General features: G+C 42.7%; 1 protein-coding gene across 2 annotated transcripts in view; it reads right to left on the bottom strand.

Annotated features, from left to right (window-relative positions):
- Nucleotides 1–3,781: 3,781 nt before the first annotated feature.
- LOC112223514 (zinc transporter ZIP11) overlaps nucleotides 3,782–19,189 on the bottom strand; it is a 132,433-nt gene continuing 117,025 nt past the window's right edge. For both annotated transcript variants that reach the window (XM_024386569.1, XM_024386570.1), the window contains exons 8-10: nucleotides 7,695–7,793; nucleotides 6,400–6,558; nucleotides 3,782–5,408 (exon numbers count right to left, since the gene is read on the bottom strand). In XM_024386569.1, coding sequence (XP_024242337.1) covers nucleotides 5,330–5,408; nucleotides 6,400–6,558; nucleotides 7,695–7,793 — 337 coding nt within the window. In that variant the 3' untranslated portion in view covers nucleotides 3,782–5,329. The remainder of the gene's footprint in view (nucleotides 5,409–6,399; nucleotides 6,559–7,694; nucleotides 7,794–19,189) is intronic.

Raw genomic sequence — 19,189 nt, 5'->3', positions numbered from 1 at the left:
TTATTATTATTATTGGTGTCCATTAGTAGTGGTTTCTTTGCAGCAATTCGATCAGATAGGCCTGATTCACGTAGTCTCCTCTGAACAGTTGATGTCGAGAGGCGTCTGTTACTTGAACTCTGTGAAACATTTATTTGGGCTGCAATTTCTGAGGCTGGTAACTCTAATGAACGTATCCTCTGCAGCAGAGGTACTGTAACTCTGGGTCTTCCTTTCCTGTGGCGGTCCTCATGAGAGCCAGTTTCATCATAGTGCTTGATGGTTTTTCCGACTGCACTTGGAGAAACTTTCGAAGTTCTTGACATTTTCCGAATTGACTGTGTGGTGGTTCATTTCTTTACCATCAAATGAGGAGAGACAAAGTTACCACACAAGTCAGAGTTATACTTACACTAAATATTTAAAAGTGAGAGCTTTGCAATAGCAATGGCTTGTCGACGAATCACCGTTTCTGATCCGTTGAAAAGCGACGAGACAAAAGTACAAGTTATTTTATAACCAAGATACACCCCTTTCAACCTACATGACGAACAAAAGATATATAGAATGGGTCACAAGGTTAAGATTTGTATGAAAGATACCTATAATACAAAGCAGACAGCATCTGCTGTGTCAACAGTTTTCAATTTATAGACCAGTGTCTGGCCCTCCGACTCCAAACTGGAACCATCTCTGTCTGGTACCATGTAGAACAAATCAAATCAAATCAAATTTTATTTGTCACATACACATGGTTAGCAGATGTTAATGCGAGTGTAGCGAAATGCTTGTGCTTCTAGTTCCGACAATGCAGTAATAACGAGCAAGTAATCTAACTAACAATTCAAAAAAAAAACTACTGTCATACACAGTGTAAGGGGATAAAGAATATGTACATAAGGATATATGAATGAGTGATGGTACAGAGCAGCATAGGCAAGATACAGTAGATGATATCGAGTACAGTATATACATATGAGATAAGTATGTAAACCAAGTGGCATAGTTAAAGTGGCTAGTGATACATGTATTACATAAGGATGCAGTCGATGATATAGAGTACAGTATCAACGTATGCATATGAGATGAACAATGTAGGGTAAGTAACATTATATAAGGTAGCATTGTTTAAAGTGGCTAGTGATATATTTACATCATTTCCCATCAATTCCCATGATTAAAGTGGCTGGAGTAGAGTCAGTGTCATTGACAGTGTGTTGGCAGTAGCCACTCAATGTTAGTGGTGGCTGTTTAACAGTCTGATGGCCTTGAGATAGAAGCTGTTTTTCAGTCTCTCGGTCCCAGCTTTGATGCACCTGTACTGACCTCGCCTTCTGGATGACAGCGGGGTGAACAGGCAGTGGCTCGGGTGGTTGATGTCCTTGATGATCTTTATGGCCTTCCTGTAGCATCGGGTGGTGTAGGTGTCCTGGAGGGCAGGTAGTTTGCCCCCGGTGATGCGTTGTGCAGACCTCACTACCCTCTGGAGAGCCTTACGGTTGAGGGCGGTGCAGTTGCCATACCAGGTGGTGATACAGCCCGCCAGGATGCTCTCGATTGTGCATCTGTAGAAGTTTGTGAGTGCTTTTGGTGACAAGCCGAATTTCTTCAGCCTCCTGAGGTTGAAGAGGCGCTGCTGCGCCTTCCTCACGATGCTGTCTGTGTGAGTGGACCAATTCAGTTTGTCTGTGATGTGTATGCCGAGGAACTTAAAACTTGCTACCCTCTCCACTACTGTTCCATCGATGTGGATGGGGGGGTGTTCCCTCTGCTGTTTCCTGAAGTCCACAATCATCTCCTTAGTTTTGTTGACACAGAAACATTAACTCATGCTCTGGAATGCTCTTTAGGTTTCATCACCCAAAGACATAGGCCCATCCTCAGTATAAAACACACACAATATCTATAAGAATACTCTATTATGTTGAATAAAACAACCATTTAATGCAATAAAAGTATTATAACAATCTTGCAATTTCTCTCTCACAACTGACCTTCATGTCTTAAAGAAATTATGGACTTTCATTTCTCTTTGCTTATTTGAGCTGTTCTTGCGATAATACGGACATGGTCTTTCACCAAATAGGGATATCTTCTGCATACCACCCCTACCTTTTCACAACACAACTGATTGGCTCAAACACATTAAGGAAATAAATTCCACAAATGACCTTTTAACAAGGCACACCTGTTAATTGAAATGCATTCCAGGTGACTAACTCATGAAGCTGGTTGAGAGAATGCCAAGAGTGTGCAAAGCTGTCATCCAGGCAAAAAGGTGGCTACTTTGAAGAATATCATATCTAAAATATATTTGGATCGGTTTAACACTTTTTTGGTTACGACATGATTCTATATATGTTTATCATAAAGGGAAAGGGTGGCTACTTTGGGGGGGGTTGTAGAGAAAATCGGAGAACACCACCGTGTTCATGAGTCTCCCGTCTCCCGAGTCTCCCGTTTCCATAGAGTGGTCATAATATTTTGTAGGCCATTCGGACACTACATATGTTTTCGTGAATGTGGTGGATTGAGATGCCGTCCATGAAAAAAACCCTGATATCTCTACCTTAAACTGACTGATTTTTATGAGGATTCTTTGATTATGTTACTTAGATTGACGCACTGCTGTGTCAATAAACTCTTAAGGATTAAGTTAGATGGGCAGCGGTGGTAAACAGTAATCTTCAAGTCTTTCCACAGATTTTCATTGGGATTCAAGTCTGGCCTTTGGCTGAAGCCATTCCAGCCTTGGTTTGGCTATATGTTTGGGGTCATTGTCCTGTTGGAATGTGAATCTTCACCCCAGACTAAGGTTGTTTGCACTCTGAAGCAGGTTCTCATCAAGGATTTGTCTATATTTGGCTCCATTCCTTGTTCCTTCTATCCTTATCAGTCTCCCAGTCCCTGCCACTGAAAAGCATCCCCATAGCATGATGCTGCCACCACCATGCTTCACGGTAGGGATGGTGTTAGACAGGTGATGAGCTGTGCCTGGTTTGACCACATAATATTTTTGCCTTATGATCTGTTTTTCACTTGCCTTTTTGCAAATTCCAGGCGCGCTGTCATGTGGCTGTTTCTCAGGAGTGGCTTCCGTCTGGTCACTCTCCCATTAAGCCCAGATTGTCGAAGTGCCGCAGAGACTTGTCCTTCTGGCAGGTTCTGCCATCTCAACCAAAAAATTCAGTATTTCTGTCAGAGCGGTCATCGGGTTCTTGATCACCTCATTGCCCGGTTGCTCAGTTTGGTCATACGGACAGCTCTAGGTATGGGTAGTTCCATATTTTTTAATATGCCAATGATGGAGATCACTGCGCTCTTGGAAACTTTCACCACTCAATTTGGGAGTGTAGTAGCAAAGGGGAGTGAATACTTATGTGAATGAGATATTCCTGTATTTCATTTTCAATAAATGTGCAAACCTGTCTAAAAACATGTTTTCACTTTGTCATTATGGGGTATTGTGTGTAGACGGGAGAGATTATTATTATTTTTTTACACATCAGGCTGCAACACAAAATGTGGTATGAATACTTTCTGAATGCACTGTATGGATACTTCTGAGTATAACTCATGTTTTTATACATATCTCCCAATGGCATCAAAGCATGATTTACAAGAACCTTTAAGTTATTACATGTCTTTTCAGTTAGGCTTGGACCCTGTGCAGTAAGAGCACAGCTGCATTACGGTAAAGGTCTACAGTACAATATGTTAATGATTCCAGTGAATCGTGAGTCAGTGGGGCGGTGACTGAACCAGGGTTGACACCTCTAACTATCAATGGAGAAAAACACAGTGGAATCAGTTTTGGTTTATTACATCATCACCACATCTCTCTCCATGACACTTTTCCTTGGAAATGGTTCTATCCAGGCCCCTCCAAGAATAGAATCAGGCAGGGAGACCTGAGGGGTATACCGCGACGCAGGATCAATGCGTTAGCCAGCTAACTTGGATAAACCCAAAATAACTAATAATTGATTTTGATTTTCTGTTTCATTAAATAATCTAAGCTAAGATATGTGTTTTTGGTTGAGTTAAATCAGACCATGCCGTTTCAGGCTAATCAAACACATTTAAAAAATAATAATTTATGCAAGTTTACTGGCTAACTCATTGATCCTGCTTTGTAGTATACTCCTCAGGCTTCATTTCAATCAAGCGTGTCCAAGTAAGAGTGCTGATCTAGGATCATTTTTACTTGTTTAAATCACAATTAATAAGATTACATGAACGGTGGGGGGGCTGATCCTAGATCAGCACACCTACTCTGAGACGTTGTCCCATACATAGCTGTAAGGCCAGAAGGTCTACAGTACAATAAGGCCAGAGGGTTTAGAAGCCCTCACCAAACTCCAGCAGTACAGTACAGTTCATGAACGTACAAATGAACAAGCAAAAAAGAGGTTGCATCTGGGTTGTGTAGCTAGCATTGCATTTGGCTAGCTGCAATATCTCTTTTCACAAACATGTCATGTTAATAATTATATGTCATTTCACCTGTAATGATAACTGAATGTCATATTATAATAATGTAATAACAACGCAATACGAATGGAATGTGTATGCCGTAGTTGAGAAAAAGATAAGGAGAAGCTAGCTGTAAAATGTTGCTATTCACATTCTCTTCATCCACACCACATTCCCTTCATCCAAACACACACAATGGCCAGCCTGAGGTTGATAGAGAATGTATGCGAGAAAAAGCTAAATAAAGCAAGGAAAAAAACAGACGGAACCACTTGGTCATTTAAATGTTTGATAATTGAGGAAGAAAAAAAACATTCCATCCTGAATGAATCAGGGTGTGCACCATTTGTAAATACATTACATCATAATCCGAGCAAAGATCCTTCTCAAGGATCAGGCAAGCCGACACATTCAGCTGGTTATTTGTGACATATCTGTAGACACAGATCCCTGCGTTTCCTTCAGTGACCATAACTAGCCTTCAAAACAGTCTTGAGGTCCAACTGTGGAGTGGGCTGACACAGCTGGAGCCAAAATGGACTTAGCCCTTAGAGGTGTAAACCCAATTACACACACACACTCCATAGAAATCTATTCAAAATCAACTATCAATTTTTCATACATGGCTGTCTCAGTACCAGTCTAAACTAGTCATACAAATACCACTTTTCAAGTATCATCACATTTTATAATAAGGATCCAGTATCCCAAAAACCAACAACCAAATTCACAAAATGTCAAAATAAAAATAAATACAACAAAAGCAAGCAATTAGAGAGAAGGCAGATTTGGTCCCTTTTTTCCCCAAGGTCTGGCGATTAGCCGTGACATCATTCTGTGACATCAGCGAGGTGTTCTACGTGGAGGTGAGGCCTCAGCCCAGCCCAACGTCAAGTGACATCATCACTACAAAGCCCAGTATGGAGGTCCAGGAAGCCAACTTACCGTTCCCACTTCAAGACAATATACATGGACAGTGTTAATCAATGTTGGTGTATTCATACAGTACTTCAATCATATACAATACATTGAGACACAGAGATAAGCCGAGCATATGGAAATCTGTCAGGTTACTAAAACACACACACAGACCCTAAACATGCTAGCAGGCACACACTTCACAGTGACAGTGGACCCACACAAGTCAAAAGGAGAGCTCGCTCCCTGTCTCACTTCTCTAAGAAAACAACACGCCCAGGGTTGTGTCGTTGCTCCACTGCCACTCTTCCTCCTCGCGGCTCACACTAACACAAAGACAGCGATTGATCTAGTCCAGCTCAGAGTCACAGAGCTATGAACAACTACTGTACGCACAGAGTTGGAACCGGGGTAGAAAAATCTGTTAATGGACAGTCTCAGTCAAAAGTTTGGACACACCTACTCATTCAAGGGTTTTCCTTTATTTTCACTATTTTCTACATCGTAGAATAATACCATCTGCTAACCATGTGTATGTGACCAATACAATTTGATTTGATTTGAAAAAGTGTTAAACAAATCTAAATATATTTTATAGTTGAGATTCTTCAAAGTAGCCACCCTATGCATGGATGACAGTTTGGCACTCTCTTAGCATTCTCTCAACCAGCTTCATGAGGTAGTCACCTGGAATGCATTTCAATTAACAGGTGTGCCTTGTTAAAAGTTAATTTGTGGAATTTCTTTGAAGCATCTAAACTGTAAAATATAATTTGATCTGTTTAACACTTTTTTTGGTTACTACTGGATTATATATGTGTTACTTCATAGTTTTGATGTCTTCACTATTATTCTACATGTAGAAAATAATACAAAATAAAGAAAAACTCTTGAATGAGTAGGTGCATCCTAACTTTTGACTGGTACTGCATTGTTCCAGTGTTTTCTAAAGGGTTGGACATGACTAAGCCTTGACTAAGACATGGGTTAGGCGAGCACAGTAAAAAATAACCTCTCTCTACACACCTGAGTTGAGCCTCTGGGATGATGTCATCAACCACCACATACACCATAGCCCCTGCAGCGAAGGCCAGGGCGTACGGCAACAGTGGTTCAGCCAGCACCACGGCAACAGCTCCTAGCAACCCGGCAATTGGTTCTACCATTCCACTGAGCTGTCCGTACCTGAGAGAGGAGTTAGTCAAAACCCTAGATAGTACCCTTTATGTCCCCTTCAGTCATTGGCTGTCAAACAAAAACAATTATTTTAATATACAGTTTAATATACAGGAAGTATTCACACCCCTTGACTTTTTCCACATTTTGTTGTGTTACAAAATGGGATTAAAATGGATATAATTGTCATTTTTGGTCAACGATCAACACAAAATACTCTGTAATGTCAAAGTGGAAGAAAATGTACAATATTTGTAAAAAATGTATGAAAAATAAAAACACTCATATCTTGATTCGATAAGTCTTCAAAGCATCCCATCATCTGGTGAGTCTTCTGCCCTCCACAGACAGGGGGTTAAGGGACTGTACGGGGCTCTGCCTGGCTAAAACTAGAAACTATTCCTGGAGATACAAGGCTGAATTGCTCCAAACATAACACTTTGTATTCAGGACAAAAAGTTCATTTCTTTGCCAATTTGTTTTGCATTATTACTTAAGTACCTTGTTGCAAACAGGATGCATGTTTTGGAATATTTGTTTATTCTGTTCCGGCTTCCTTCTTTTCTCTCGTCGTTTAGGTTGGTGCTTTTTTTTTTTTTTTTTTTGCACATCTACCAATTGGTGCCCTTCTTTGTGAGGCATTGAAAACCTCCCTGGCCTTTGTGGTTGAATCTGTGCTTGAAATTCACTACTTGATTGGGGGACCTTACAGATAATTGTATATGTGGGGTACAGAGATGGGGCAGTCATTCAAAAATCATGTTAACCACTATTATTGAACACAGCATGAGTCCACGCAACTTATTATGTGACTTGTTAAGCACATTTTTACTCCTGAACTTATTTAGGCTTGCCATAACAAAGGGCTTGAATACTTGTTGATCAAGACATTTCAGCTTTTCATTTTTAATGAATATGTAAACATTTAAACAAACATAATTACACGTTTACATTATGGGGTATTATGTGTAGATCAGCGCCACAAAATCTAAATTGAATCCATTTTAAATTCAGGCTGTAACACAACAAAACGTGGAAAAAGTCAAGGGGTGTGAATACTTTCTGAAGGCCCTGTGAGTTAAGGTGCAGAGAAACAGTGATGATCATGTGAAGATACTGTTTGGATATTAAGAGTTGTTACTCACCAGAAGGCTTTCCATGTGGACATCCCTGCACCTCGCAGAGGGAGGCTCACCGCAAGGCCCTCTGGGAAATTCTGGATCCCTATGCCAATGGCCAAGTTCCTGTGGAAGACATGATAACGCTTTAGAGGACACCACTTCTTAGATCATTGTCTGGCCTTTCAGATGACATTTCTTATTACCCTAATCAATGGTCGCTCATTGACATTGGTTTTGAGGTCTAAATGGGAGAGATTTCAGAGCGTCGAGTTGGCATGTGAAGCATTACATTCACTTTAACCTCGCTGCTTCAATAGAGTTGGAGATGTATCGTGGCTACGTGTGGTAGAAGTGTGGTTGGAGGGTGGGCGGGTGGTTGGTTGGTTAGCGAGGAGGAAACTGTATTTGAATGATGTACAGTACATAACACGGGGGGAAACTCTGTTATTTTGCTGCTGGCAGTTTCCGGGGTCAGTTAAAAGGCAGTAGTGCTCAGTCTAAAGAGTCAACACTGCAGGAAATCGCCATCACAATAAAACCGCAGACTATGGATAGGGGCTCATTCTCAGGACAGGAAATGACTTGGAAACAATTGCTAAGGAGACACACGAGGAGTCAGTAGGATATGAAGAGTTGGGAGAAAATGCATACTGCTGAACAATTAGAAGAGAAGAAACTCAAATCTATTCAAAACAACAACACAGCACTCATGTCACCCCATCCTAGGCCCTCCGGAGCGTCAATAAACTGAGGCTAACAGCACACTCCCATCCACACTATTAGCAGCCAGGGTGGTAATTCAAAGACATGCTCATAAGTGGTGTTAGTGCTCCTCGCACTCCACTGCATCCTTGTCGGACCGCATCAGTTCCCAGGGGGTAAAGAACTCAGCAACACCACACACGGGTGTGTTTGGGAGGAACGTTTTAAGTTTCCTCTCTCCCTGTGAACCACTGTAACAGGCACAGAGTCAAGAGCCTGCCCCTGGAGAGAGAAGATTAATGACAGCTAGTCACGGAAAGGTTTACAGCAGTCACTGCCTGGGGGGGGAGAGAGAGAGACAGAGAGAGAGAGACAGAGAGAGAGACAGAGAGACAGAGACAGAGAGAGAGAGAGAGAGACAGAGAGAGAGACAGAGAGAGAGAGACAGAGAGAGAGAGAGAGAGAGAGACAGAGACAGAGAGACAGAGAGAGACAGAGACAGAGACAGAGACAGAGAGAGAGAGAGAGAGAGAGAGAGAGAGAGAGAGAGAGAGAGAGACAGAGAGAGAGAGAGAGACAGAGAGAGAGAGAGACAGAGAGAGAGAGAGACAGAGAGAGAGAGAGAGAGAGACAGAGAGAGAGAGAGAGAGAGAGAGAGAGAGAGAGAGAGAGAGAGAGAGACAGAGAGAGAGAGAGAGACAGAGAGAGAGAGAGAGACAGAGAGAGAGAGAGACACAGAGAGAGAGAGAGAGAGAGAGAGAGAGAGAGAGAGAGAGACAGAGAGACAGAGAGACAGAGAGACAGAGAGACAGAGAGAGAGACAGAGAGACAGAGAGAGAGAGAGAGAAAGGAAATGTGTTTTCAACACGCTAGAAAGAGTGTTTCTGTGTCAAGGAAAGAATGGGGATACAATGACAGGGAGAGAATCCAGAAAAAAAATGAAGAGAAGGCTGGAGTATAGAATGAGGGAAGGACGACAGAAGAACATCTGGGCCGCATGAGACAGAGAGAGGAGGAAAAAGTGGATAGAAGAGAAGAAGGAGAAGTCTGGAGAGAGTGAGGGAGTAGACCCTGTGGGGTGTGGTTGAAGTGAACCCAGTCACTGGTCACATGGGGGCTGTGTTGGCAGGAAACACCTTTGTATATAGTACTATTTCATAAATCTGAGCTACATTTCCCCATTACAGCACAGCAGAACAGGGATAATGCAGCATAATGCAGTAATAGTAAGTTGCATGCTAGGCTAGTAGACCAAACCCTACGGGCTAGGCTACTACACACAATACAGTTAGGCTAACATGTAAACAAGGATATGACCATGGGGGCAGCCATTCTGGATGGGCCACATGACCCATTGGATTGTGTAACAACAATCACCTGGAGAGAGAGAGACAGAGGCAGACCAAAGAGAAGGCTGGAGTATTGGAACGAGGGAAGGGTGGCAGAGAGAAACATCTGGGCCGCATGAGAGAGGAGACCGAGAAGGAGGAAAAATAAAGAGAAAAGGGATAGAAAAAGGAGGCCAGGAAGTCCTGAGTGAGTTAGGGAGACCCTGTGCCTTTGGTGTGGTAGAGGTGAACCCCAGTCACCCAGTTCTGTTTTCACTGCTCATCACATGGGGGCTGTATTGGCAGGAAACACCTCCTTAAACAGTACTAATTTATACATGTGAGCTACATTTCCCCATTACAGCACAGCAGCATTTCATGGCAGCTATGTTTGTTCAGCTGCGGCATCAGGACAGGACTGGCCCAGAACAGACGGAACCACGCCTGTCCAGTCCTCAGTACTGAGGGAGGGAGAGAAAGAGAGAGAATGAAGAGAATGAGAAAGAGGGAGAGAGAGAAAGAGATTTCTGTCTGTAATAGAGCGAAATAAAGCAGGTATTGCACAGTGGTAATACATTAATAGCGATGTGCTTTGGCCTGCTAGCCTAGCGTGCTAACTTACTGGTACTGCAATAAGCTGCTAGTTGGCCCTGTTCCTATGGTGTGCTTGGTTATCCTCTGCATATAGTGTGCTTTTCCATTGTGCTATGGTTATATTAGGCTATGTTAGCCTGCTAGCCTTAATAACGTAACACTGTATATAGCAGCATAACATAGCACATAGCTATAACGTAACACTGTATATAGCAGCATAACATAAGCATAACATAGCACATTGCTATAACGTAACACTGTATATAGCAGCATAACATAGCACATAGCTATAACGTAACACTGTATATAGCAGCATAACATAGCACATTGCTATAACGTAACACTGTATATAGCAGCATAACATAGCACATTGCTATAACGTAACACTGTATATAGCAGCATAACATAGCACATAGCTATAACGTAACACTGTATATAGCAGCATAACATAGCACATTGCTATAACGTAACACTGTATATAGCAGCATAACATAGCACATTGCTATAACGTAACACTGTATATAGCAGCATAACATAGCACATTGCTATAACGTAACACTGTATATAGCAGCATAACATAGCACATAGCTATAACGTAACACTGTATATAGCAGCATAACATAGCACATTGCTATAACGTAACACTGTATATAGCAGCATAACATAGCACATAGCTATAACGTAACACTGTATATAGCAGCATAACATAGCACATAGCTATAACGTAACACTGTATATAGCAGCATAACATAGCACATAGCTATAACGTAACACTGTATATAGCAGCATAACATAGCACATAGCTATAACGTAACACTGTATATAGCAGCATAACATAGCACATAGCTATAACGTAACACTGTATATAGCAGCATAACATAGCACATAGCTATAACGTAACACTGTATATAGCAGCATAACATAGCACATAGCTATAACGTAACACTGTATATAGCAGCATAACATAGCACATAGCTATAACGTAACACTGTATATAGCAGCATAACATAGCACATAGCTATAACGTAACACTGTATATAGCAGCATAACATAGCACATAGCTATAACGTAACACTGTATATAGCAGCATAACATAGCACATAGCTATAACGTAACACTGTATAGCAGCATAACATAGCACATAGCTATAACGTAACACTGTATATAGCAGCATAACATAGCACATAGCTATAACGTAACACTGTATATAGCAGCATAACATAGCACATAGCTATAACGTAACACTGTATATAGCAGCATAACATAGCACATTGCTATAACGTAACACTGTATATAGCAGCATAACATAGCACATAGCTATAACGTAACACTGTATATAGCAGCATAACATAGCACATAGCTATAACGTAACACTGTATATAGCAGCATAACATAGCACATTGCTATAACGTAACACTGTATATAGCAGCATAACATAGCACATTGCTATAACGTAACACTGTATATAGCAGCATAACATAGCACATTGCTATAACGTAACACTGTATATAGCAGCATAACATAGCACATAGCTATAACGTAACACTGTATATACCAGTGCTATAACCACTGTGTAATACCTGCTCTATTTCTGTCCATTACAAAAAACAGTAATAGTTGACATTGGCAATATGCAGGGACCACTATCACTTCCACTTCTCATTGCCAATGTTGTATGTGCCTGTTAGGTGCAAAAGTGTGTTCTGTACATCTGTCTCCTACTGGTCATTCAGCCTTCTAACCCGAGGCCCCAGGCCAATTGTTCTATTCTAAACTGACACCTCTTTCAGAGACTACCAACCAATAGGTGACACTCTTTTTCAGGTACAATCTGCAATATTTACAACTGTTCACATTTTTTTTTTAAATGTTACATTTATTTAAGTAGGCAAGTCAGTTAAGAACAAATTCTTATTTACAACGACGGCCATGTTCAGGGAAGAACGACAGATTGTTTTACCTCGTCAGCTCGGGGATTTGATCTTGCAACCTTTTGGTTAGTAGTCCAATGCTCTAACCACTAGGCTACCTGCCGCGTCAATGGTCATCTCATCTCAGTGATTGGTCTGTTTGAAACCTCCACAACATTGTTTTAGACTATTACATTATTTATAACTAAAATAGTTTCATTATAAAAATATAACCACATCACAGGGACCATATTGTTAACACTGGCGACAATTCAACCAGACAAAAATGTATCGACAAACTGTGCAAAGAAATTAGGAGATCATTTACTAAAGAACAGTTGCAGATTTCTCACGGTCTTGGACAGCATCGGTTGAAATGACTTGCTACGTGGCTAAACTTATCAAATGTTCTCTCAAATCTTGGGCTTTAGTTGAATAAAAATGTTCCGTGATGAACCGGACTCACGTAGCTCTACCTCGGATGTGTGTGTGCGTATAAAAAGGGGGACTGAGCATCATCAACTGCATCATATCTGAAGAGGCATTGTTTCAGAATGAAGGGTGCTGTAGCTCTGCTGGTGTTGCTGTTCTGTCTGTCTGGGTCACGGGCTCAGGGAGGGAGTGGATGGCTCAGAGAGAATGACATCACTCAACAGGGTCACAGCACGGGCAGAGAGAGCATAGTGAGTGGAGTTCAGATAGTGTGCTGAGGGACTGAAGCTACTGTCACGACCGACGAACGCACACCCACCGGACATGACTGCTTGACTGAGGTGCAGAAGCTGAGAGAATATGTCCTGAAGCTGAAAGAATTTGCGCTGAAGCTGAGAGATATCGTTTCAGAGGAGCGAGACAAGCTGTGAGTTATGGAGGCAAGAACGACAGCAACCGAGGGCTAGGTAGAGAAACTGAAGAAAGAATGCAGGTAACTCATTTCTCCTTACTGGGTGTGTATGAACAAGATTTTATATAGACTGTCAAAATGAACGGCTTTCGTTTCCATTAACGGCTTTCGTTTCAGGCCAAGGAGCTGAACTGTCAGCCATGGGCGCCAGAGTGACAGCCAGCGAGAGAGAGGTGGAGGAGCTGGAGAAGGGAGATGTGGTGTACATGAGGCTCCCCTCAAAGAACCAGCTCTTTGATAGTGATTATAATCACAATATCTTTAGTGGCTTCCTGCTCTTCCCTATGTGAGAACGCCAACTGCTGTAATGGTCTCAGGTGAGTCTATACTGTAACACCCTCTTGGAGACCCAACGCTCCTCTTACTACAACGAATAAAGCATTAAAAAGCAATAATACGGTGTATGTGTTGTTCCTTTACAAATGCATTGTTTACAAATACTAAAGTTGAACAACTTGGCTCATAAGGCACTAAGTTATATTCTTCCAGAATCAATGCGTCTATAATATCATTCATTCATTGATATGACCATTGAAGAGTTGTAGATATCTTTAAGAGTGCCACCTGTTGGTTGGTTGGTTGGTAGTCTCTGAAAGAGGTGTCGGTTTAGAATAGAACAATTGGCCTGGGGCCTCGGGTTAGAAGGCTGAATGACCAGTAGGAGACAGATGAACAGAACACACTTTTACACCTAACAGGCACATACAACATTGGCAATGAGAAGTGAAAAGTGGATGTGATAGTGTTTTTTGTAATAGACAAATAGAGCAGGTATTGCACATGGGTAAAAGTCTAATAGCGATGTACTATGTTATCATTTATTTTGGAATAGGGTACATACATTAAAATATATAAAAAATAAAAAATAAAAACATGATATGCATTTCGAATATCCGGATATCCATATTTTAGGGGGGATATTATTGGAATAGCGAAATCATTTCAAATGCCCGACCACTACGTCCGAGTCTTCCCTGTGTGAGAACATTCTGAATGCGCAATGAATGCTATAATGATCTCAGGTGAAAAGTCTGTATTGAAAGACCCTCTTGGAGATCCAAACGCTCCTCTTGCTACTATTAATTAAACTTTACAAATCAATTATACTGTGTGTGTGTGTGTGTGTGTGTGTGTGTGTGTGTGTGTGAGAATTGTTCACAAAAACAATATGTACACAAAGTTAAACAATGTGTTGTAACATGGGGTATGAGAATAAGGTACACATGACCAAATGTATGTGAACACCTGCCAACATCTCATTCCAAAATCATGCACATTGATATGGAGTTGGTTCCCCTTTCCTGCTATAACGGCCTCTACTCTTCTGGGAAAGATTTCCACTAGATGTTGGAACATTGCTGTGGAGACTTTCTTCCATTCAGCCACAAGAGCATTAGTGAGATCGGGAACTGATGTTGGGCGATTAGGCCTGGCTCGCAGTCGGGGTTCCAATTCATCCCAAAAGGGGTTTGCTGGGGTTGAGGTCAGGGCTCTGTGCAGGCCAGTCAAGTTCTTGCACACCGACCTTGACCAACCATTTCTGTATGGACCTCGCGTTGTGCACAGGAGGGATTGTCTTGCTGAAACAGGAAAGGGCCTTCCCCAAACTTTTGCCACAAAGTTGGAAGCACAGAATGATCTGGAATGTTGATGAATCAAGGAATGTTTTTTTGCTCTACTGAAAGTGATTTACTTTGAAAACCTGACTGCTGATATACACAACTTTGGTGGATTTTATTAAGAGTGGATGAATGGACAAAACACCAAAACAATGTGAGTGTTGTATTACTCATGTGATCAAGTGAAAAGTTGCACATTAAAGGCCCAGTGCAGTCAAAAACGTGAATTGCCTGCGTTTTATATATACTGAACAAAAATATAAACACAACATTAAACTATTTCAAAGATTTTACTGAGTAACAGCTCATTTAAGAAAATCAGTCAGTTGAAATAAATAAATTAGGCCCCAGTCTATGGATTTCACCTGACTGTAAAAACAGATATGCATCTGTTGGTGACATATACCTTTAAAAAAAAAAAAAGGTAGGGGCGTGGATCAGAAAACCAGTCAGTATCTAGTGTGACCACCATCTGCCTCATGCAGCGCGACACATCTCCTTCACATAGAGTTGATCAGGCTGTTGATTGTGGCCTGTGGAATGTTGTCCCATTCCTCTTCAATGGCTGTGCGAAGTTGGTGGATATTTGGCGGGAACTGGAACACGCTGTCGTACACGTTGATCAACAGCATCCCAAACATGCTCAATGGGTAACATCTCTGGTGAGTATGCAGGCCATGGAAGAACTGGGACATTTTTAGCTTTCAGGAATTGTGTACAGATCCTTGCAACATGGGGCTGTGCATTATCATGCTGAAACATGAGGTGATGGCGGCGGATGAATGGCACGACAATGGGCATCAGGATCTGGTCACAGTATCTCTGCGCATTCAAATTGCAATCGATAAAATGCAATTGTGTTCATTATCCGTAGCTTATGCCTGCCAATACAATAACCCCACCACCACCATGGGGTACTCTGTTCATAATATTGACATCAGCAAACCGCTCGCCCACATGTTGCCATGCAAGTGGTCTGTGGTTGTGAGTCCGGGTTGGACGTGCCTCCAAATTCTCTAAAACGACGTTGGAGGCGACTTATGATAGAGAAATTAACATTCAATTCTTTGGCAACAGCTCTGGTGGACATTCATACGGTCAGCATGCCAATTGCGCGCTCCCTCAAAACATCTGTAGCATTGTTGGGTGTCAAAACTGCACATTTTAGAGTGGCCTTTTATTTTCCCCAGAACAAGGTTCACCTGTGTAATGATCACACTGTTTAATGAGCTTCTTGATATGCCACATCTGTCAGGTGAATGAATTATCTTGGCAAAGGAGAAATGGTCACTAACAGGGAAGTAAATACATTTGTGCACAAAATTAGAGAGAAATAAGCTTTTTGTCTATATGGAACATTTCAGGGATCTTTTATTTCAGCTCATGAAACATGGGACCAACACTTTACATGCTGCATCGATCAGTGTATATTTCCACACTATGAGGATGGAATATTACTGTCACATTGTGAAAATTATGATCATGCCTTTTTAGTGTAAGAGATGTCAGCCTGCCTGGTGATGTCACCAGGAGGGAAATGATGTAATAGACCAATAAGTAAAAGAGTTCCAAACCTCTCTGCCAATAACAGCTCATTTTCAGTGTTCCCCTTCCCACTCAGACCACTCCCAGACAGTCCTATCAAAGTTCTTGCTTGAGAAATGTCTATTTTTTCAGGAAGCTATTTTTGTTAATTTTTTACAATTTTAATTGAAAACAATCACAGCAAGGTATTTAATTTTTACCCAGAAATGATTTGATAATGATATAAGAAAAAGCTGCATTGGACCTTTAACTGCTCTGCACTAGCTGATGTAGAACTTCTACCATGCAAAAATACATTGACAAAGTGCAGAGAAATATAATATAATTTACTAAACAACAGTTGGACACGTCTCATGGGTCTCAAACAACATAGATACAAATAACTCGCTATGTGGTAAAAACATCTTATCAAATGTTCTCAAAAGTCCTTGGCTTTAGGTAAACATTTTCCATTGAGGACACGTGTCTCGTGTAGTGCTACCCGCCGAGGTGTGTGTATATAAGACCCTATTGGAGACCCAACGCTCATCTTACGCTCATCTTGTTCGTTCAAAGACACTGTTTACCACATTATATTGTAGGTTATGATGGGGTAAGACATTGGTACTTGATGGAGGGACAATAGAGCCCTGAGAACTGTGTATCTGTTGTTCATTCAAAGACACTGTTTACCACATTATATTGTAGGTTATGATGGGGTAAGACATTGGTACTTGATGGAGGGACAATAGAGCCCTGAGAACTGTGTATCTGTTGTTCATTCAAAGACACTGTTTACCACATTATATTGTAGGTTATGATGGGGTAAGACATTGGTACTTGATGGAGGGACAATAGAGCCCTGAGAACTGTGTATCTGTTGTTCATTCAAAGACACTGTTTACCACATTATATTGTGGGTTATGATGGGGTAAGACATTGGTACTTGATGTTACTTTCTTCAAGAATCTAAATGGGTCGACATTAGGGCTGTGGCGGTCATGAAATTCTGTCAGTCTGTTACTGTCATGCAAAAGTATACCGGTCTCACTGTAGTTCAACATTAATTAACATACGTGTGACTGATACTGATGGAGGGACAGTAGAGCGCTGAGTACCAGGCCATTAGGACTTGAGGGAGGGACAGTAGCGTCCTGAGTACCAGGCCATTAGGACTTGCTTACCGCCCCAATAGGTCCACAGACAACGCAATCGCAACCGCACTGCCCTAGCCCATCTGGAGGAATACCTATGTGAGAATGCTGTTCATTGACTACAGCTCAGCATTTAACACCATAGTACCCTCCAAACATCAAGCTCGAGACCCTGGGTCTCGACCCGCCCTGTGCAACTGGGTACTGAACTTCCTGACGGGCCACCCCCAGGTGGTGAGGGTACTCAATGTTCACCCACGACTGCATGGCCACGCACCCCTCCAACTCAATCATCAAGTTTGCGGACGACACTACAGTGGTAGCCTTGATTACCAACAACGACGAGACGGCCTACAGGGAGGAGGTGAGGGCCCTCGGAGTGTGGTGTCAGGAAAATAACCTCACACTCAACGTCAACAAAACAAAGGAGATGATTGTGGACTTCAGGAAACAGCAGAGGGAGCACCCCCCTATCCACATCGACGGGACAGTAGTGGAGAGGGTAGTAAGTTTTAAGTTCCTCGGCGTACACATCACGGACAAACTGAATTGGTCCACCCACACATACAGCGTGCCTCTTCTTCAACCTCAGGAGGCTGAAGAAATTCGGCTTGTCACCAAAAGCACTCACAAACTTCTACAGATGCACAATCGAGAGCATCCTGTCGGGCTGTATCACTGCCTGGTATGGCAACTGCTCCGCCCACAACCGTAAGGCAGAGTGAGGTGTGCACAACGCATCACCGGGGGCAAACTACCTGCCCTCCAGGACACCTACACCACCCGATGTCAATTGTATGTCGCCCCACGGACCTCCCAGTCGCGGCCGGCAGCGACAGAGCCTGGGCGCGAACCCAGAGTCTCTGGTGGCACAGCTAGCGCTGCGATGCAGTGCCCTAGAACACTGCGCCACCTGGGGGCCTGCCACACATATTGAGAAACACCCACAGTACACATAGACACCAATATACAAATCTATCAATCTAAGCCAGTCAGCATGCAGCAAGCTTAAAGTGACAGTGCTACTCTCCAACCCATCTCATAGTTGCTACATTAATCGACCTCCAGTGTTAGTCCTTGGGGATCTCTCGCTCAGTCGTCCTACAGTTCACTGTAGAGGCCCCCTCAGCCCTCACACACCGCTAGGCTCTCAGCAGTCTGGAGCGCCACACAATGTCCTCTGACATCCCACCCAGAATGACATTGACAGGCTGAGATAATGTCACCGCCTGCCTGTCTACCTGACCTCGTCCACTTTCACTGGGTTTCTAGTCACTCTTCTTCACCTTCCTCCTTTTCTCCTCTTTCTACCTTCTACAGTACTTCTCTCACTCGTTCTACCTCTGAGGATTTCTCTCTCTTTAGACCTCATTCTGTCTATACTCTCTCTGTCTCTCTCTCCCTGTCTTGCACTCTACTCGCTCTCCTTCCCTTAAAACTCTGAAGCTACAGCGACACGGTGAAGTCCACGGACCTCAGCGACACGGTGAAGTCCACGGACCTCAGCGACACGGTGAAGTCCACGGACCTCAGCGACACGGTGAAGTCCACGGACCTCAGCGACACGGTGAAGTCCACGGACCTCAGCGACACGGTGAAGTCCACGGACCTCAGCGACACGGTGAAGTCCACGGACCTCAGCGACACGGTGAAGTCCACGGACCTCAGCGACACGGTGAAGTCCACGGACCTCAGCGACACGGTGAAGTCCACGGACCTCAGCGACACGGTGAAGTCCACGGACCTCAGCGACACGGTGAAGTCCACGGACCTCAGCGACACGG

The sequence above is a fragment of the Oncorhynchus tshawytscha genome, linkage group LG24 (genome assembly GCF_018296145.1).
Source record: "Oncorhynchus tshawytscha isolate Ot180627B linkage group LG24, Otsh_v2.0, whole genome shotgun sequence".
In the NCBI taxonomy this organism is placed as follows: Eukaryota; Metazoa; Chordata; class Actinopteri; order Salmoniformes; family Salmonidae; genus Oncorhynchus; species Oncorhynchus tshawytscha.
This window is presented reverse-complemented; position numbering and strand designations above follow the sequence as displayed.